At 44.4% G+C, this 21,928-nt stretch overlaps 2 protein-coding genes across 2 annotated transcripts; both read left to right on the top strand.

The window, feature by feature from the left end:
- The first annotated feature begins 2,914 nt into the window (after positions 1–2,914).
- Positions 2,915–7,223, top strand: LOC133908882 (protein ULTRAPETALA 1-like). The gene is made up of 3 exons (XM_062351092.1): positions 2,915–3,759; positions 5,589–5,913; positions 6,801–7,223. Exons 1-3 carry the CDS (start codon positions 3,552–3,554, stop codon positions 6,973–6,975), a joined length of 708 nt encoding a protein of 235 aa, XP_062207076.1. The 5' UTR covers positions 2,915–3,551; the 3' UTR covers positions 6,976–7,223.
- An 11,937-nt stretch (positions 7,224–19,160) lies between these two features.
- Positions 19,161–21,787, top strand: LOC133908881 (BTB/POZ domain-containing protein At5g03250-like). The gene is made up of 4 exons (XM_062351091.1): positions 19,161–19,417; positions 19,710–19,779; positions 19,857–21,161; positions 21,228–21,787. Exons 1-4 carry the CDS (start codon positions 19,359–19,361, stop codon positions 21,720–21,722), a joined length of 1,929 nt encoding a protein of 642 aa, XP_062207075.1. The 5' UTR covers positions 19,161–19,358; the 3' UTR covers positions 21,723–21,787.
- Positions 21,788–21,928: the final 141 nt, after the last annotated feature.

Here is a 21,928-nt window from a genome sequence, read left to right as displayed (position 1 = left end):
AACACGGAATGGCAGCTGAGCCCACCCAGGCAGACTGACTCGGCTGCCCATGATGTCACGCGGGTCATGCACACGACGGGGGATGCAACCTGCGCAGGCGCAGGCGCCTCATTATGTCCGCTCCGCCAGCCAGCGTGCAACCAGCCTCCTCGTCTCCACCCTTGGGACTCGGCTCGGCTCGGCGCCGCGGGCGGGCCCCTCTGTTTACCCTTTTCCCAAAACGGCCTCCGCTACCCATATCAGCGCCTCACCCCAAGAGGGGCCCCACGTCCGTCGCGGCAGCCCGACCCAAGGAGCGCCGTCTCGTGGGGCCGGCCTGTGCGGAGCCGCGGGGCAGTGGCCTGTCACGAGGATATCAGTGATGAGTCTAGATTCTATTAATGCAGTTTTCCAAGTTTGTCTCGTGAATGCTGTATAAATCATCCTAGAGGCATTCTACTACAGTACTACTTTCCTAAAGCGTTTTGATATTCTTCATGGTCGAAGCCAGAGCCTTCGTCTCGTCGAGGTGGTGTTGGTAAGGTCAGTGGTCTGACTCTCGGATATAATTTAGCCAAGTAATTTCAAGTTAGACTTTGTAGTCCGAGTCAAACAGTCGCTAGGGTTGGTTTGATCGTTAGACTTTGCGGTTTAATCGTCTAAGGATCCGGTTTGACTATCATCACGAAACTCTCTATATATCGATGTCCGACCGCTACTTATTCTGATCTGACTGTTAGCTATATAGCGCACTATAGTCCTTAGTTGTCCAATTTGAGATTCAAACTTTTTCTAACCCTATTCGTTGTTGATCTTTCACGAATGCTTTTGAAACACGACGTTTTTCTTATCAAACGTGTTGCATGTATTCCATTGTTCAATCGTTTATTCGATGCATTTGTGTTTTGTTTAGAGAGTGATGCATCATCGGTCCAAGTGGTTGAGATTGACGCGAACTAGATTTGTGCGTGAGTGAAATGTTGGAGCAACAAATCAAACATCTAAACATATTTCATATCATAATTTGGATCAAATGGAGTCTAAATTGATAAGTTACTGCTTATATAAGATATGCATGTTAGAGTCTAATGTCGGGTTATACGAGTAAAACTTATGTTGATGTATCACCTCTGTCTTGAATTATTGATGATCCATATCCTTATAATCTGGGTTAACAATGTTATTGTCTAATTCAATGTATAGGTTCTCGGTAGAAGTTGAATAGTAGTTTAACCATTGTTTGCGAGCTTATAACTTATTTATTGTTCACAAGGATAATAATGATATTGGGAAGTATGAGTTGTGAGGATGAGGTTGGATGTGGGCAGTGCTAGGGGTAGGTCGAGAGAGAAACCGAATGTCATAGATCGCTTGCATCATTTAAATATCGATCGTTATTACAATTGGCTCTAACACTTTTTGTACTTACCATATACTTGAATATAGGACGGGTAAACTAAGTATAGTAAATCGCTGCAATCATTTGGCTCATACGCCGAGATGTGAGTGAGAATGTTGTTAATGGTGCCAAAGATTGTGCCGGTAAGTCGTCATATGCTCAGGATCTAGGTGGCCTCTATATAGCTCGATATGAGAACAAAGGTTTAGTGGGTACGTGAACGGCTGATACATGAATCATCACTCACAATTGATGGGTTGTGTAGACGGTGGTCTTGTGTCATGTAGGTTCAAAAGTACCCCTATAGAGTGTAAAAATAATTTGAATTATAGCGTATTTGGTCATGAGCATGCTTTTGTCTATTTGTAGCAGTCATAGAGTATCGATGTGAGATGATGGTATGATATGTTGAGACATGGTTGGTGATAGTAATTGATGAGATAAGATGGTTTAGTTACAGATATGTTTAAATTAGGGATTTCAAAATAGAAGGGTATACATGGTTAAGTGTAGATGCTCATATCTTTTGTGCCAAAAATTACTTTTGCATATGAATCTACTTAATCTTACGATTGATTCCTTACTAACTCATTCAAATGCATAATCCATAGAGTCAGGTTATTATATACACTTATTATGGATTAAATCTTATAAATATCTTCGTACTCACACTGTTTTTATAGGTGTTTCATGCGAGGAGGAGTTAGTATTTGGTTACTTCATATCAGTCGATGTAGGCGACGAGTAGAGTAGTATAAACTACTTGAGTGACGAGATTTGGGGTGGTGCCTCAGGGTAAATTGCTCCACCTATCTTTTATTATTCATAGATTTTATTTCTGATGCGTAGTATCGCTAAGTGTGTAAGAGGTGAGATTGTTTTTACTCTCTTAATATTCGTGTGTTGTAAATTATAAATAATAATCCTCTGAAGACTTGTAATATAACTTCGTTACTTATTCTTTATTAAGTTTTGTTGTGATGATATATGTAGGAAATCTGTGTGTTCCAATCTTAAACATAATATATATATCGGGACTACCGAAATGGTATTCTTATTAATTATTATGGCTGTGATTATATAAATAACTGACTCAATAATTAATAAGGATACTATATAGACGGTCTTCACAGCTAGAGTGATTTGCAATCGGACACTGCAACCATGGCATTGGTCATGAGAATGCTACGGATTTTACTGCATACATAATACTGTAATATTACTGTAGCACTAGTGTTTCTAATAATTATTACGGTTGTGATTATATAAATGATTGACTCAATGATTAATTATAATATTATTTAAACGATTATGCACAGCTACAGTCATTTGTAATTGACACTGCAACCATGCCATGGGTCAGGAGAATACTGTACAGATTTTACTGTACATATAATACTGTAGTGTTACTGTAGCACTACATTTTATCTGTTAATTTATGATCGAACGGCTCACAACTGAAGTAAGAGATCCCGTCCAAAACGGGAGGGCTGATAGAGAAGAAGTATATACAAACATCAACATCCTCCCATCCGTCCATAGGTTAAAAAGTTCAAGCACCAGCGCAATACCAAGCTTCGCCTCATCACCAACTCCATCTCTTGCCATCTTCTCCTCTCTTCTCCGCCTCCTCTCCCTCTCCAGAGTCCGAAACCCATCTACGTGGGCGTAGTAGGGTGTGGGAGTTGAACCAGGAGGCTCCGATCTTGGGCGTATCTCCAGATCCACCTTTTTGGGTCGTATCTTGGGCGATTTGGAGCAAGCCCCAAATAGTTTCTTGCAGAAAGGAACCGCTTTTGCGCCGCTCCCGCCTCAGTGCCTTTGCTTGTTGTTCTTGCCTCGGATCATTTATCCATCTAGGAGAAAGGAGCCACCTTGCATTTATTCTTTGGTCCCTTTGGAGATCGCCTCGTCAAGATTTGGTGGGAACCCAATTCGCTGCGATTCTTTGTGGAAAAGGCGCCGCTTTGGTTCCTGTTTCCCCATAGCTCCCAACTCTATATATCTCCATCTCTTGTTCAACTACTTGCCTAACTTTCTTTTACTTCGATCCACTAATTGTGCCTTCCCCGTCTCGGCATTCGATCGTTTTTTGATTTGACGCAAGCCAGGTCAATCTCTGGCCCTTGTTTTCCTGGGAGTTGTTGTGGTCGTTCCTGTTCTTAGTCGAGACATGGCGGCGGCGAACGGAGGTGCTGGTGCGGCGCTGTTCAGCGAGGAGGATCTGCGGGAGGTTAGCGGGCTGCGCCGTGGGGAGGACTTCGTGGAGGTGACGTGCGGATGCACCAGTCACCGCTACGGCGACGCCGTCGGCCGTCTCCGCGTCTACGCCTCCGGCGACCTGGAGATCAACTGCGAATGCACGCCCGGCTGCCGCGAAGGTCCGTGCCAGCCACAACACACCACTTACCTCTCTTGTTTGTCTCTTTGCTCTTGATTTCATGTCCGTGCATCGATGCACGTATGGTGTTTGATCTCTGGGTCATGGCGTCTTTCCCCCGCGGGTGAACCTGCATGCAATGCCTAGTACATGCGCCTCGGCGCTGCTTGTGGCCAGCATCGCCTACTTCTAGTACTTGCCACCATGCTGCAGCCCATGCATTGTTGATCTGGCTAGTGTGTCTGCTGCCTGTTGATTCTTGTCAATACATCATGGCCTTTTCTGTAATCTGAAAGTTGGGGTATCCCAACTAGTCTGGTTGGTGGTCATGCGGCCCTGGAGTAATTAATATCACTCGTATCATTCAGTCGGCACAGGTGACCTTTCATGTTGTTGTCTCTGCACGCCCTCTAGTCTTAAACACATGAAAGCATTTTTGTCCTTGATACCTAATGCACGTTGATTCGTTCTGCGTGTTCTCTTTGCATGCTGGTGGTGATGGGATTTGCCTCTGTTCACTCGCGGTGTTCATCACAGCGGTACAACACATTGTTACGTCTCTGTTTATTTTCGGGCTTTCTTTTGCATGGAGTAGCACTTGTTCTTGTTTGGAGTTGCATGCTGCTTTCTTCCGTATGAGGAACTGACCCTTGTGATCTTTGATTCTAACATCGGATGTTTCTGTCTGCAACGAGTGGGATGGTAAGGTTACTGTTGTCTCTGTTCTGTATTGGTACCCGGTGGCCTTGATAGTTCATTTCTGAGATCTGTAGTCTGCAGTTTCTGTTTCTCATCTCCAATGTCTGTATTTCAGTGTGTCCGTACTAATGTTACAGTAGATTTTTATAGGCGACACTGATAACAAAAGTGCTATGACTGCAGGTTTTACTTTGTGTTTAAGTAGATTAGCATACAACATCTTGCATGATCTGCTTACGAGTTTGTCTCGAGCCCAAAATGTTTGAAAAAACACATTTGTTTGTTTCAGAGCTTAAAGCGTAAAGCAACCGTTGTCTACCTTTCTTCAAATGTGCTAGCCGGTTCTTATTTAATTTAGCATGGTTCTCCATTCTATGGCTGGTATTCATGGAGTGGTGGTAACATGGTGCATGGATAAAAAGATAGCAACCAGTTATGGCTTGCCATATATACCAGATTTCAAGGATTTGTTTATGAAATTTAGATATGTATATTGGATTTAACAAATCAGAAATGTTGTACCTTCAAAATATGCAGTTCCTAATGTCAATAATTTATGACGGCAGTCTGTAGCCTTCAATAAGATGTGCATTGATCTGGGAGTAGATACACTGCGGTGCTCCTCGGTGGAGCAAGCAGGCACCCAGTATTTTAGGAAGTTTCTTATGTTTAAGTGCTCCTTGGCTCTAGTGACATCACTGATGGCGAAACTTCAAACTGTTCTTGTTTTATATTATTAAGGACTCTTAAGAATGTGTGTGGTTCTTCTAAAAACTTTTCAATACATGATGGTTGATGTGACAAAAATAACTTCATCGTTACTGTTGTATTTGATCCCAGAGATCCAGACCTTGTTATTACTGTTTATTATAGTCTGTTATATTTGAACCAAACCTTTCTAAATTGGTACCACTCATTCTGCTTTGAATTGTGTATTGTGGTATAACTTTTTGTTAACATATTTCTAGAGCCTTTCATTATGTTGGAACAATGGAGATAACATTTGTTTAGTCACCTTGTGAGCACCGTATAAAATCTTGTCAAAATGTTAATTACTGACATTATGTAATAGTTTTTACTTTCATGAAGGTTTAGCATAATTGTCATCATTTATGTAACATGAAATTTCAGATAAGTTGACACCTTCTGCCTTTGAGAAGCACTCTGGAAGGGAGACTGCAGGAAAGTGGAGGAACACTGTTTGGGTAATGGTCCAGGGAGAAAAGGTTCCATTGTCAAAGACAGCTCTGCTCAAGTACTACTACTTGGCGCACAAATCCACCAATGGTTCTCATAAAGGTCGCAATGGACGTCCATCGCACCGTGATGAGTTCATCCGCTGTACAAAATGTGGCAAGGAGAGGAGATTCCGGCTCCGGTCCAAAGAAGAGTGCCACATTTATCATGATGCTCTTGCCAAAGTTAACTGGACATGTGCAGATTTGACAACTGATAGGTATGTTTTTTCATAACTGTATTGTTAATTCTGAATCTAGTGTGCTAATTCGAGCTATAGACTAATGTGGAAAATATAGATATTCCATTCGTGCCATCATTCTATTTTCATGTCAAGCTACTGTGGACTATGTTGTTTGCACTCTATATGCCCTTTCGACTGGTAGTATTACTAGAATAGTGACAACAAGTCCATGATGGTCCAGTTTCAGACTCTACTGAGGCAAGTGGCTGACACATCACTATCGCCATTATTGGTAACACCTTGCTGTGTTTATCAGATCCCTGCGACCCTAACACTCATGAATGTTTTAGGCATTGGAATAATATTCACTTTGCTCCATATATTTTTGCAATGCCGCCATCTGCAGTACACATCCACTACCTCTTGTTAATGCCATCAGAAATACAGGCTTCAGCAGCTCTATCAACTCTGAGAAAAAGAGTGTTGTACTGTAGGAAGAAGAAACTGCATGCCTGGTGAACTGTACCATCTATGTTTCTGGCTGAACATTGGCAGATCTCTTAGGTTCATGTCGCCTGGAGCCATAGCAGCAAATGCAGTGGCATTCACATCACTTAGCTTGCCTGCAGGGATAATAGCACGTAGAAAAAATTACCAAAAAATGATTGACCCTTGGTTGTTCCAATTCATGAGTTTTTCCTCAATGGTTTTTTTTATTTAGACAGTTATGGCGCTGCACCATCTTATCGAAAAGAAAGAAAAATGTTACATCGCCTAGTATATTTTTGATATAGTTGCATTACTTGTTTCATGGCTAGATTCCTTTTACCATGACTTCTGTCACAGTTTGTATCTATTGATCACCAAAATAAGCTTTCAGTCTCTGGTTTCCACCTGACAAATCATTTGCTCGATCCCAACAGCGTCTCCTGCGATGACGAGGAGGAGCGAGCGACCCGCAAGGTGGTGAGGGGCTGCTCCCGGGTCACATCCTGCGCCGGCTGCATGAAGTGCGTGTGCTTCGGGTGCGAGATCTGCCGCTTCAAGGACTGCAACTGCCAGACCTGCGTCGATTTCTACCGCAACTCGAAGGAATAAGAGGATCTAACACCATTCGTTCGCACCAAAAAAATATCCTCTTCCGAGGTTGTCATACTTGGCAAACCAGAGGCTTTAGCTTCTAGTTCACCCAGGTCGATGCCCCAACATCATTGGGGCAGGGCGCTATTCTGAACGTTTCTCTTTTCCCACGGCTGTGCATCCGTGGGCTAGCCGGGGAAGCCAGCCAATTTTTGTTACATTCAATTTACCAACAGTTCCGTTCAATTGCACTTTACATCGGCGAAGATCGTATCTGTGCTCTTCTTTGTTTGCTTTGATGCCAATGATCTTTTGGAAAAAATATTTAGCTTCGTCATTCACTTAGTAAGATGTTGCCATGTCGGTCTTAGGACTTGAACACGATTCGTCGGAAAGGGCTTAATTTCCTGCGATTGTCAGGCCAGTAGGCAGGCCTTACGACTCGTGCATCTTCAAATTTGTTAGCGAATATGAGGTGCAAATATCTGCAGCACCGCAGCAGCGCATGCGTACGTAGCATGGGGTAGCATGGGGATGGGCCAGCGCCTGGACGTCACCTCCGAGGGAGGCGGGAGCAAGCCGGCGAGCCCTTAGCGTCAGCTGTCGACAGTCTCGAAGTGGAGGTCGCAGCTCACCGGTACTCGCGAGAAGGATATTCTGGCTGCCTCCGGACATGATCTGGAGAGAAATCGTCCAAATCCGGTTGATCGCCACCAGATTCGGCTTTCAGCTCCTTCTTTTGAGGTAAGCATCTCCCTGCAAAATAATTGTTTAGTTAATAGAATAACAGGTATTGGCTTGAGGTTGTGTAGCTATTTGTGTCGCAGTTGCACAAGCTTTGTGGCGAGACTGAGAAGGCTACCGCTGGAGTAGCGAACTCAAGGAGACCACCAAGATAAGCTACCAATTTTTCTGAAAGGTCATTGAGAAGGAAAATGAGCTAGAGGGCAAGATAAAAGGTAAGTCTTTGACAATTTAGATATGACACCTATTCACATTGTCGTTCATAACATAATGTTCTGCAAAACTCACCAACACCCGTGATGCCATAGTACAGGAGGGGGTCGAATGTTTGCCGTCCAGCAACAACTTGCTGCAACCCTTGACGTATTCCAGAAAGCGTTTGGTGGGGTCGAGATCCAAGTGGAACCTGTGGGAAATGTCGATGCAGCCGTACTAGCCACCCGAGTGGCCAAGCTTGCTGAGGCCTACAGGAGGCTTCGAGGGAAGGTGGCTGAGCACGTCTTATGTTAAGCCCGCGTGGGTGCGGAGGAAGCGATTGTCCTCGTGATAGCCATACTAAAAGCACACTATAAAAAACATCAACACTGATGTTCTCCAAAGGACTTCCCAAGATACACGAATGAGGAGTCGGCGCAAAAGGAAGAGGAGGTGCTTGGGCCGATCGAGGCTTTTGTGGATGAGATGAACTTTGGGCTTAGGTTCTCGCCGTAGAACTTTATCTCACAATCTGTAATAAATAACTTGACAACTTGTTAGACTTTTAGGATTTTTTATCTTAAACGATTTTGCATTTGATCCTTAAAAAGATGGTATGAAAAACTTAGCTTTAACAAATGGATCATCATTAACACGTGTGTTATGTTGTTGAGAGTTATTACCTCTTATATCTTGACGTTTGAAGTTAGATCAATTTCTTTGGCGTGCATCTTGGATAGTTATGGCATCATTGGTGTCGTGTTCTTGCTTCATAATAATGTCATCCGCGACAAAAGTCCTCATGTTCTGCAAAAGCATCAACTTGTGACCAAGGTTCAACTTACCGACCGGAGGTCGGTTACCGACCTACGACGGTAACCGAAAAACCGCGGTAACCGCGATTACCGGTCAAAAATTCAAAAAAATTCGGAGAAAATTCATTCGGCAAATTTTGAATTTTTGCGAAAAAATCGGATTTTTGCCCTCTCGGTAACCGGTCGGTTTGGACCGGTTACCGAGCGGTTTGCTTGATAAATCGAGCGGTTTGGGCGGTTACCGACAGTTCGAAAACCGACCGCATTTGTGCGATTACCGATCGATTTTTAGCGATTACCGACATGTCTGGATGCATTTTCAATAATTAAGCTGAAAAATCATAATAAACAAATAATTGCCCACTAAATCATGAGGAAAAATAGTATATAACCATGATATGTTTTCTAATATCATATAAAATTTTGGCATGACCTTTGCTAATTTTTTATGTTTCGAAGGCAATAAACAGATAGTAATAGCAATTCAAGCACGAACATATAATTATTGTTTTGAATATATGCGTATATTACATATACAACGCCTGAAATTAATAAATATATATGAAATTATCATGACCTTCGAAAGTAAATTTGCATCACCTTTAGAACCACCAGCTTGGAGGCCGATTACATTCGGCCATAGTTTACTCATCGGTGGACATTAGCATTAGCCGTCGCGTCGATAGTAACTCTGCTTTAAACTCAGTCCATGTTTGTCCTGTCTATGCAGAAGTGGTTGACCATTGTCCTTGCAAAGTGGCATAAAACTCAGGGTCTTGCCACTCATAGACCCACTGAATAGGAGGCTCTGAATGAGCATCGGGGGCAGGATAGTGGTACAGATACGATCCAGAATTACTCTCTATGCCTAGCTGCTGGAATAGCTCGCACTATCTTGTGGTCCATCGTGGCCACCATGTGTTATATGCCTTGGTGAGGATGGAGCCCCGTGGTCCTGATCTTGCGTGGCATGTGAAAACTGACTCTCACCAGTGAATTGCACAGGAGGAACGACAGATGTTTGGCCTGGATGAGCATCACCGCCTGACCGTCATCATCACCACTGTCAGTCTTTGAGCTGCTGTCATTCGATTCTTGGTAAGTTGGGCTCTTTGGGTCACTATTCGTGCTCTCATCGCTTTGCACTTGTCTTTTGCCCTTACCCTTAGTCCTCTTGCTCTTCTTTCTTTGCGTCATTTGCTTCTTCCTCTTTCCCGTGTGTGTGTCACCAACCGTTGTAGCAGCCCATTGTTGCAAGTTAGGTGTGTTCACTGTGTCTATCACCAGGTGAGTAGGCAGGGGTACGTCGCTATCTGTGTCCTCCTCGTCAAGCTCAGGGGCTGCATTTGATCTCCCGGTCTCCATCCAGTCCCGAAGCGGATTGTTATCCTCATTCAATGTGAGCTCCATAAGCCACTGAAATGGATCATCATCAAGAGTTGACCTGATACTTGCATCCAAGTTGTTCTGTATTCTCAGGTTGTAGTTGACATACACAAAAATGGAGCTTCTTGTAGCTTAATCGGTTGCGAACTTTGGTGTGGATGAAAGCAAATGTACTCCAGTTCCTCTCACACCCACTAGATGATGCGCACTGTGACACTAGGCGTCTAGCAAGCATTGATAGTTTAGGTGTAGACGAACCAAACATGGACCACCATTGCGCTGCAAGTAGGTATAGTGATACGAGGCTCAGAAAAGTAGGTAAAATGACGGATCAGATAGATATGTAAAAATCTTCGTACCCGGATGAGTCCTACCGTCACAAGCCATCCGTGCAGCTAGAGGACTTGAGAATGAGAGTGACTTTGTCCGATACGTTTCAGCCTCAATAAGTGCTTCCGCGGCAGTAGTAACATCAGTCAGCCTCTCAAATGCCTCACGGAGATCTTCGAACAAGGTTGGACCTGTGCCATACGCGTAATGCGTGCGGGGGTTCAAAGCGGCCGCTGCAAGTTGACGATCAAAACATTAGTACTAAAAGCATTAGAAACACAAGCATTTGAAAAGTGGTAGGAGTGTATTACCGGCATTCATGTATGTCCCATTGGCTAGATCATTCATTCTACGATCGACAATTGCCATATACTTATCCAAAGAATCCCTATCATTCTTATACAATGATTCATACTAATGCTTCACAATGGTGTATCTCAGGAGCAACCTCACTCAATGTTGGCACTTTGTCCTGATCCGCAAAACGGAGGAATGCATACAATGGCTGGACGGAATCGACAACCATTTTTAGATTGTCCCACCATGGTAAGCTGGATAGGCAACTATGTGCATATCTCCCAATATCAGAACTAATGTATCGAGACTGCTGGAGCTCACTAGATGCCATCCATTGCATGAACTTATCCTTTCATCGTAGAAAGCTATCAAGAAATAGGTAGTTAGTCCCAAATCTTGTGGCATTCCACCTCAACAACTCTCCACCAATTGCTGCCTTCATCATTTCATGTAGCTTCGAATGATTGTACAGCCATCGTGATATAGCCCTTGCACTTTGGATGACAATGTCGTGTTCTCTAAAATCACCAACCGATTTTAACATTAAATTTATCGTGTGTGCCACACAAGGCTGCCACGCGATAGCAGGATATTCCCTTCTCAAAACCTGACATGCCTTCTTATAGTTGGACCCGTTATCAGTCACAATCTGTACAATATTTTTTGGACCCAAATCAGTTACCACTGCTCTTATCTCCTGCATAAAAGAATGAACCAAATAAATATGCAACAATTTAAATACTATGTTACCAACTGAGAAAAATAATATACCTTATTCAAATATTTTGCATCTTGACTGTAGCCGGTTGCATCATTTGACTTGTGAAAAAACATACGACTATTGCAATATAAGAGGAAATTAATAATACTCATGTGCATCGGTCCCATCCACGAATCGCACATTATAGTAACACCATATTCTGGCCATTCTAGCTTCCACTTGTCAAATATTTTCTTTAAAGTATTTTCGTTCAAGTCCAGATACTTACCATCTATATCTCGCCCTGTTGGAGATGGTACACCCTCGCCTGTTACAGAACAAATGATCAGACCTCAACAAGAAATAAGTATGACAATAATAAATTCATTGCACACTAAATCACTCACCCTATTTTTGTGTTTCTTTAACTGCAGCGATAAAGAATGCATCGTCCGCCCTTCTGCCAGGAATAACTGAAGTGTGAAAAAATTTGGACCATGCCACACCAATAGCTTCCTTCGCTTTCTTTCCCTTGGCACTCCATGACCCGGTGTCAATCCTCGGTTGCACAGGGGATTTTGCTAAAGCAACATTGTAATTCCGGACACTTGGTGGTGGCTCCCTTGTTGACGATGATCTCCTAAGCATCCTCTTTAATACAGAGCCTCCTCTGCCAGTACCACTACCACCTCCATGCTCGTAGGACTCGCCTGCCCTCCTCCTAAACTCTTCCTCATCCCTCGATTGACCTATGGCACGCTGCATCTGTTCCTCTTCCGTGTCCTCATTGTCGCTTGTCAAATCTACTTGAACTCTAGCTGATTCTTGCCTCCGAAGCCTCTCGTCTGCCTTTCCCTTTCTCTTATCTTTTGCCCTATCCAGCTCACGTCTGAAATAATCGCGTACATCTGGAGGCACCCTATCACAGTGTACAACATTTGATCCGCGCCCTGCCAAATGTTCTTTCAACCTTGTGGCACCACCGCCTCTCTTCGACTTATTGCAATAATTACACCTAAAACCCGGAGCCAAATTGTCCCCATGCTGCCACACCACATCTTTATCTATCATTGATTAGTTTGCAATTTCTCTGTACGAAGAAGAAATCTCGAAGGTTAGCCTACTAATACATATGCCCACATGTGTTCAAATCGTTACAAAACTCAATTGAACAAAAATTATCAATGCTTACCCAACTAATAAACTTATTTGACCGCATATTAGCATCATATACACCAACATAACTGATTATGTAGCACATATATTACCATCATTCACATGTACATGGACAATTCAATGTAATAAGGTCTATAGCTCAACGATTCACCCGAACTCATCACCGAACAATGCATTTTACATGAAAGAACTACTGCACAGTTCACAACCGAACTAATAACGCATTGCATTATCAAAATAACACGATACCGACCGTTAAATTGCTAAAATCGAGCTAACTACATCGGTTACCGACCGCTACTCTGCAAAAATCGCGCACAAATTAACGGTTACCGAAGGGGGAGAATCGGTTACCGATCTTGCGCCCAAACTCCGCGCCCGAGCTGTTGAAGCTGTCGGTTACCGAATTAAATTGGTCGCTAACCGAGTTGAAGCTGTCGGTTACCGAAGCTTCCCCACCGGAGTCGCGCCATCCTTCCACGGAATCGATCGGAATGTCGCCGGCGCCGCTCTAGGAGCTCCTGCATTCACGGTGGGGAAAGTGAAATGCTACCAGGACGCGCTTACCGACGCCAGCTTATCCATTCGCCGTGGGCTACAAATGGGCCAAAGTCCACTGTTCATTCGGCCCAGAACAGAAACGAGCCCATTAGAAATATGTCCGAAGTTTGCCCATCAATTTGGATGTCGAAACGATATTTGTTTCAAGTTTCGTTTTCACAGATACTTTTGAAATTACCTCTAGTTTTTTATCAGATTTTTTTGGAATTTTTTATTTTTTTAAATTCGGTTTGAATTTTTTGAATTCAAATTCGGTAACCGAACGATTTTTGAAACCGAGCTGCAGCGGGAAGGTCGGTAATCGCGATTTTTGGGCGGTTACCGTCGCATTTTTGAACCCTGCTTGTGACTCCTTATTTTGAGATCTATTGGCACCATTGGGATTGCCATTGGCGCTATGAACAATATGTCATACCAGGGCTACTCTGTAATACGATGATCCATCCTACTCAACCTATCAGTAAAATTAATAATAATGCGGTTAGTAGAACCTAAAGCATCATCCACATGATGAAGTTGTATCTCATGGTGTGAAATGTTTGTTGCAACTCATCCATCTTCTTAGTTTGCACTTTCATGCTCTAAAGCAGCTCATCAATTTTTTTGCCTTTGAATCCTCATGAACTCCTACATCTCCCCCTCAAGTATTCTACCTATTATAGTGAGTAGCAAATAGAAGATAACAAAAATATATTATCCATATCAACTACTAGATGATGAAAGTAGAATCTGAAAGTGCATCTAGCTCATATGTGTGGTTTTGGTAATTATTGATAATACCTATGTACTAACAATGGTGTTGAATTTGTTAGTAGGTTGTTCCATATGTAATGCCTTGAGAGATATGCATGAGCTCTAGGTGAACAGGGAGATTGAAAATGTATCAAAATGAATTAGCTCTAAGTGATGCTTGGGAGATGAATAAGTGATGAATCATGGATTTCTTGATAAATGCCATGAAAACAAAAGAAATGCATCCTTGTCATTGAGCTCTTAGTGTTGCTCATAAGGAGAAGAAAAAGGTCAATAAGATTGGCAATAAACTTGAAGACTAAGTTAATTGTGGAGATCAAGTAACTAAAGTTATGACATTGTCAATAGAGTTTTATAGACTAACCCGTGTGCTATGTGCTTAAGAATGAGTGGGGTTAGGTTCTATATGAAGATTGACAATATGCATCAAGGCTAATAAGTTATGTGCGGAGATCAAGTAACTTAAGGTACAAAAGTTATCAATTATATTTTATGGACTAACCTATATGTTTTGTACTTGAGAGTGAGATGAGGTTAGGATCCATAAAAAGGCATAAATTGAATTGAAATCATATATGCCAAGAGTAAAGAACAAAAGTGGACTCCATATTTGATAAAGTTAATTCTTCGAAGATGTCGAATATAAATTTATTTTTTATGGCAAGACAGTGAATGGCAAGTAAGACTCGGCTGCGACGGACCATACGTGGTGAAGGGCAAGTAAATGGCTTGACACCGAAGGACCAAGGCAGTGGTGAAGAGCGAGTGAAGGCTTTGTGCCAATGGACCGTGTGAGGCAATGAAAATCTATGAATGATTCGCATCAATCATATGAAGAATCAAGAAGAGATGGAGTGAATATTATATAGAAGTTGGTAACCCTCAAGGTTTGAATGAAAGAAGCAGTACTTGAAAGTTATTCAAAGGGTCAAAGTGGTTCAAACGAGTTTTATCTTTGAAATTGAATATAGGTATACCGCACTATTAAGAGGGATGCAATGTAGAGCTAATTATCGTGTCTCAGTGCTCAAGAGTTTCTAACCAAACCCAAGTGAGAGTTCTTTTTAGAAATCCCAGTGCGGAAAGTGTAAAAGTATTCGAATTTAGTTTTCGAGTGTGTCTAATTTGATCCAATATGTTTGTGGTCATAAATTCAGTTGGGATGTGTAGCGCTCTGAATAAGCTTTTCATAGAGTCCAAATTCGTTGAAATTGAACTTTGGATCAAAAGTTATCACCGTTTTTATAGGTACAGCTGTGTTGAACCCGGATACAACGGGTTGACTCGGATTCTTCGGGTTATCCGGAGTCTTCGGGTGAGGTTCCGAGGGGAAGTCTCGGTTTGGGGCTATTTAGTTTACCCGGAGTCTTCGGGTTAAGTTCCGGCCAGGGTTCTCGGTTAAGCATTCCTGTGCCAACCCGGAGTCTCCGGGTTGACCCGAATACTCCGGGTCAATAAAAAAAGTGTTGTAACAGCTAGTTTTGGGGGGTTGGGTATTTATACCCTCTCACCCTATCCTACGGGGCAGCTGCAAGGGCACGAAAGAAAAACCTTTTAGAGCCAAAAGAACTCCTTCCCACTCCATTTTAGTGAGAAATTTGAGAAGAAAAGTGAGTTGTGTTATGAGATTGAAAGATTGAGTGCAAGTGAGCTAAATCCAATCTTGAGCACTTGAGTTCATCGGGAAGAAGTTTGTGGAGTATTTTTTACTCTTGGAGGTGAAGCCTCCTAGCCGGCTAGGTGTTGCCCCGGCGAGTTCCCGTGCGTGTGGTGAGCCACGAGAAAGTTTGTGAAGGTCGATCTCACCTTCGCAGGGGAAGAGATAAAGCTAGTGGATAAAAAAAAACGGTTGAAAGAGACCCGGCTCGTTGGAGCTTCCTCAACGCAGATGTAAGATTTATGGTGGTGAATTCGAATTTTGAGAGACAAATATTTGTGTCACCACTTCGGTTTGTTTATATTTGAGTCTTGCTCAATATTTATGCATATTACTCGATCTACTTGTTTGTGTGTTTTTTACTGTAGATTTTCCATGGATCTATTTAGAATCATGAATTGGAACACACGACTTAATTTGGTTTGAGCTAGAACTCTTTAGACGCTGTTTAATTTCTGTTTCGAGCTAGTTTCTGTATAGACCCCGGAGGTTCTGGATTTACTTGAAGGTTCCGGAACTGTACAACCCGGAGTATCCGGATTAACCCGGATACTCTGGTGAACAGTGTTTTCAACATTTTTTCAATTAATGTTTTCTTGCATATCTTTTGCTAGAATTGAATAGTTTTTGTCACATTAGGATTGTATATTTTACACTTATTTAGGGTGATTGTGCACTAGTTAAGCCTAGCATATTTAGGTTTTTCTCTTGTAAAAAATCTGTTAGTTTATATTCCGTTGCAAGTTTAGACCAACAGTAAAAAGGACGAATTTTTGGAAAAATGCCTATTCACCCCTTTTTAAGCGACATCATTGTCCTTTCAAAATCGTACACTCCTAAGCGTCTTGCCACACTCTTATAGGTATTCTTACTGATCAGAGCAAGTGGTACAACCGGTAGCTGGTTCGTGAGAACTTAATGAGAGCGATTGAGGTGGTTGCAAGGGAAAAACCTATTATGATCCAGAGAAGGTGAAGCTCGGATATATAATATTTGATAGCAAGGAATATCAACAATGAATTTAAAATAGAAAAGCTAAATAAATATTTACAATACTCGTTCCAGTTGCTGAAACAAATCTATTACTAAAATTAGCGCAATGCAAACTGAATTTTTTTCTTCATGTTCTTCTCGATTTTCTTTACTCCTCTTCCTTTTAGCATTCTTTGTTTTTTTTTTAATGTGAAACAAAACTTAAATCTATTCTACTACCTTCTATAGATCTAGCGAGGTGAGCGGGTTTGTCCGAAGGGTCGCAAACTCTTTTTTGTTTTCCAACTTAGGCCCTGTTTGTTTCGGATTATAGAATCTGGATTGTGATCAAAATCTAAAAGCTGAAACAAACAGCTAGATTGTAAAAGCTGGATTCTTATCACAATCCAAAAGCTGAAACAAACAGCTAGTTGGAAAAGCTGGATTGTTACAATCCAATACACAGATTGTAACAATCCAGCAATCTGCTTTCCACCAGATTCTAACAATCCACAATTCAGCTTTTTACGATTCAGATTTTACAATACAGCTTCTTACAATCCACAATCTATAAGCTGCTTTTCACAATCTACAGCTGAAACAAACAGGACCTTAGGCTAGTTTCTGTTATAGCAAGTCACGATATGACGGGTGCGTGGGTGTCCGAGAGCCACATGAAATAGGTAGATTCGGTTTAGGTTGTGGAACAGTGGCGCTGCGTCTGATGGTGTTCACGCATGTAGCGATAGCGCGTGCTGGTGTAGAGTTTTCAGTTGGCAATCGACAGTTCTGTAAAGGGGGCGAACCAGACATGAGACCGCCGGGCAGGGTGGGGGTGGCTGAGCTCGTCGTGTGATTTTGCCTGTGCCACGTACGGTCCGGTCCGGCTACGGCTAATACGAGAACGAAACGTGGAGTTCTCTAGGGACATCTTTTACGAACAGAAGTCGTCCGGTCCTGGGCGCGTTGTGACAAGGACTGATGTGACACAGGGGCCGCACGGTGGATCCCCCAAGAGATTCGCTTGATGAAGGCGACAAAGCTGCCATGGCAAGCTACGAGGAGATCGGATCATCGGAGTCCGATGCGGCTCTGGCCGACGTGGACTGACAGCTTTTGCAGGCATGCAGGATACAGCCAGCCGAACCGAGAAAGGCTCCACTCCACAGCCTGAAAAAGGCAGCTTAGGGCAACTCAGTGGTAGTAGTCGTACACAGTAGTAGCTCTTATTATTATAAGATATAGAAAGAAGAGAAATAGGTGAGAATGAAGATTAAACTAATGTGAAGAAAATTTTTATTTACGTGGAGAAATTTTTTCAAGAGATAGTTTTTAAAAGAGAAAAAAATATATTAAAATAAATGAGAAATAGTAGCTAGAGATAAATATTAAACATGCCCTTAACCCCTGACCTTCAAGTCCCTCCCTCACTCTAGCGAATCGCAAACAGAAGTGGACCTTAGGCTATGCTCTAGTTGGTTCGCTCGTTTCTCTTTCAAGCTCACACGGCCATACCTGATATAAGTAGGACGGGAAATACAACTGGTATGTATGTCCATCTTTATATATATATATATATATATATATATATATATATATATATATATATATATATATATATATATATATATATATATATATATAGATCGTCCATCCTATTTATATAATATTTATTTATTTTTTATATATTGTATGATTTTTTATATTTTTTAATATAAATTTTAACATAAATGAACGATTATAATAAGTCATACATTCACATGCCTTAATAAAATTTTCGTGTTCTAAATAAGTAGTGACAAAGCTTGAGCAAAAAAAATTAGCCAGAGCTAGTAAAACGGATTAATCTACAATAAGACCGGATAGCAGAAATATATAATATACGAGTCTAAATAATACTCTCTCTATATATATATGTTAATTTACGTGCTTGTGTTGGACAGGGGGCACCTTAACCACAACCAGCTCTCTCCCTGTGAATAGGACCATCAGTCTATCACCATGCCACGGAGTCGAGCTGATGAATATGGGCAAGGGCACCCCACAACAACACAGGTGACGGTGCGCGCGCGTACGTATACGGATGGATCTACATCTCGTAGAAAAAACATACGGGTATATACATACACGCACGTGCAAGCAGAGATGCAAATACACTGGCAACGGTCACCGCTTCACTTGCATTATTGCATGCGATCGAACAGAGACCACCCCAAGAAGTGGATCTGGCTGACGATGTGTAAGGAAGGGAGGGAGACAGCGGCCGTTGCAGCTGTACGAGATGCATGCATGGCCATCGAATGCCATCTCCTGCCCTCTTGGTCGATCGCTTTACAAAGGGGTCAGGAGAAAATCGTAAGCACGTCTACCTCGGCTACCGATGAGTGTTTGACCAGGTGGGGCAGGAGAAGAAAAGACACAGCCAGAAATATCAAGTCGTTCCCGACGCATTAAAAAAGTCGAGAGGCCCCATCTGTCAGCGAGTAACCTGAACATTTTTAATGGCCGTTTATTTCCCAAAAAGATTTATCGCCAAGTCAGCGCCTGCTCCTTTGGACCCGGGCCAAGCTTGTGCCAGTTCCTCTCGCCATTGTCTCCATGTACTTATGCACCTCGGCTGTTTATTCCTCCTGCATGCAAGAACATCGCACTTCAACTTCCTTCCATCCTCTCTCTCTCTCTCTCTTAAATACTTCTCCAGTTCGTTTCCTGGGCTTCCATTTCCACAAACACACATACGCAGTGAACAGCTCTCCTCAGCCTCTTTTGGTAGATCAGAGGGCAAATCGACCAGAATAATTCGCCGAGGAGGCGAATGGCGACCATGAAGCTAGGTTCCAAGCCGGAGATATTCGTCCTCGAAGACCTCACATGGTTATCTCCGTTCCTCGCCGTTTTCTTCAACTGTATCGACTTATGATATGTTAAACATGTACTACTTTGTCAGGTTACTGAGATTTATAGGTTGAATTTTATTTTTAAAAGAAAATCTGTTTGGCCACACTGAATTCCAATATCTAATTTGCATCTTTCTCATGATCTCATCTCTGCTCATCTTGCGTCCAATTAAAAGTTGCACGAGAACAATGCACATTCTACATTTCTACAAAATTTTAGTCTATCCCGTTCCAAGTTTTCACAGGTTTCATCTTGATATTATTCCCAGGAGATGCATGACCGAGCTTGAGAGTGACGTTGTTGTCGAAGTAGGAGAGATGTCCTTTAACCTCCACAAGGTTAGTCCTGATGTCCCTTCGTTACACTCTTGATCTTGGCTTGCTCTGAACCGCGCGCGATTCCCTTGGGTATACAGTTCCCGCTGCTGAGCCGGAGCGGCGTGCTGCAGCGGATGATCAGCGAGTACCTACCGCCGGCGGACGGCGGCGGCATGTGCACGCTGCAGCTGGACGACATCCCCGGCGGCGCCAAGGCGTTCGAGTTGGCCGCCAAGTTCTGCTACGACGTCAAGATCGAGCTCAACGCGCTGAACGTGGTGTGCCTCCGCTGCGCGGCCGAGTACCTGCACATGACGGACGACTACGCCGAGGGCAACCTCATCACGCAGGCTGAGTCCTTCCTCACCGACGTGCTCGCCAACTGGAAGGACTCCATCAAGGCGCTCGAGACCTGCGAGGGCGTCCTCCCCACCGCCGAGGACCTGCACCTCGTCTCCCGCTGCATCACCGCGCTGGCGTCCAAGGTCTGCGCCTCCGACGCCGCCGCTTCGCTGCTCAGGAACGCCAGCGTTGACAAGGACGCGCTCTGGAACGGCATTGGGTCAGGGGACACGCCACGGGGGCTTCCCGTCGCCTCCTCGGCGGCGGCGGCTGCGTCTGGGATGGACTGGTGGTACGAGGACGTGTCGTTCCTAAGCCTGCCCATGTTCAAGCGGCTGATCCAGGCGATGGAGGCGAAGGGCATGCGCGCCGAGAGCATCGCCGGCGCCATCATGTTCTACGCGGGTCGGTTCCTCCCGGGGCTGAAGCGCAACACCAGCTTCAGCAATGCACTGTCCGGGTTCGGCGGCGATGCCGGCAGCCGCAACATCACCCCGCGCGCCGCCAACGTGTCGGCGCCGTCCGAGGGCGACCAGAGGTACTTTTTGGAGGAGATTGTGGCGCTGCTGCCGACCAAGAAGGGCGTGGCCTCCACCAAGTTCCTGCTCGGAATGCTGCGCACGGCGATGCTCCTCCTCGCCAGCCCGCTGTGCCGGGAGAACCTGGAGCGGCGGATCGGCGCGCAGCTTGAGGACGCCTCGCTGGACGACCTGCTCGTGCCCAACCTAGGCTACCACGTCGAGACGCTCTACGACATCGACTGCGTGCAGCGGATACTGGACTACTTCATGTCGTCGACGGACGGGCTCGGGACCGGGTACACGTCGCCGGCGGTGGCGGAGGAGGGCGGCAGCGGCCTTGGGGCGCCTCAGGCCGGGACGCCTTCGTCGTCGCTGTCGCCGATCACCATGGTGGCCAAACTCATGGACGGGTACCTCGCGGAGGTGGCGCCGGACACCAACCTGAAGCTGCCCAAGTTCCAGGCGCTCGCGGCTGTGGTGCCCGACTACGCGCGCCCTGTTGACGACGGCATCTACCGCGCCATCGACATATACCTCAAGGTACACGTCGCGCGCTGTATAGATTCACGTTCTGTTTCGTGATCTCATCGACATGCACGCGTGCAGTCGCACCCATGGCTGTCGGAGTCGGAGCGGGAGCAGCTGTGCCGGCTGATGAACTGCCAGAAGCTGTCGCTGGAGGCGTGCACGCACGCGGCGCAGAACGAGCGCCTGCCGCTGCGGGTGGTGGTGCAGGTGCTCTTCTTCGAGCAGCTCCGCCTCCGCACGTCCATCGCCGGGTGGTTCTTCGTATCCGACAACGCGGCGGCGGAGGCCGACGGCGCGCGCCCGCACCCCGGCGGCGCCATCGTCCCCAAGGGCGCAAGAGCCGGCGCGCTGGCCGAGGCCGAGGCCGACACCGACGCCGAAGCGCCCGAGGGGAAGGAGGAGACCATCACCGATGTGAAGGCCCGGGTTTCGGAGCTAGAGAAGGAGTGCAAGAGCATGAAGCAGGAGATCCGGCGGCTCGGGAAGCCCCGGAGGTCGTGGAGCCTCCTCACCAGGAAGTGCGGCTTCGGAGCCAAGGTGCAACAAGCGCAGCCCGCCATGAACGGCAAATAGGATTCTCTGCTTACCTTGGAGCTAGACTCCTTGATCCTTTCATTTGTTTAAGTCGTAGCCTCGCTTCCATTTCTTTAGTTTTCTGTTCTGTTTGCTAGTTTTTGAGCCTTTGGCTATACGTATTGATCTAGCACTAGTGTTTATGCAATAATAACATGCCTATGCTTAGCATGGGATGATATAATAATAAACTAGCTAAAAAAAGT

This window comes from Phragmites australis, chromosome 2 (assembly GCF_958298935.1).
Source record: "Phragmites australis chromosome 2, lpPhrAust1.1, whole genome shotgun sequence".
NCBI classification, from domain to species: domain Eukaryota; kingdom Viridiplantae; phylum Streptophyta; class Magnoliopsida; order Poales; family Poaceae; genus Phragmites; species Phragmites australis.
This window is presented reverse-complemented; position numbering and strand designations above follow the sequence as displayed.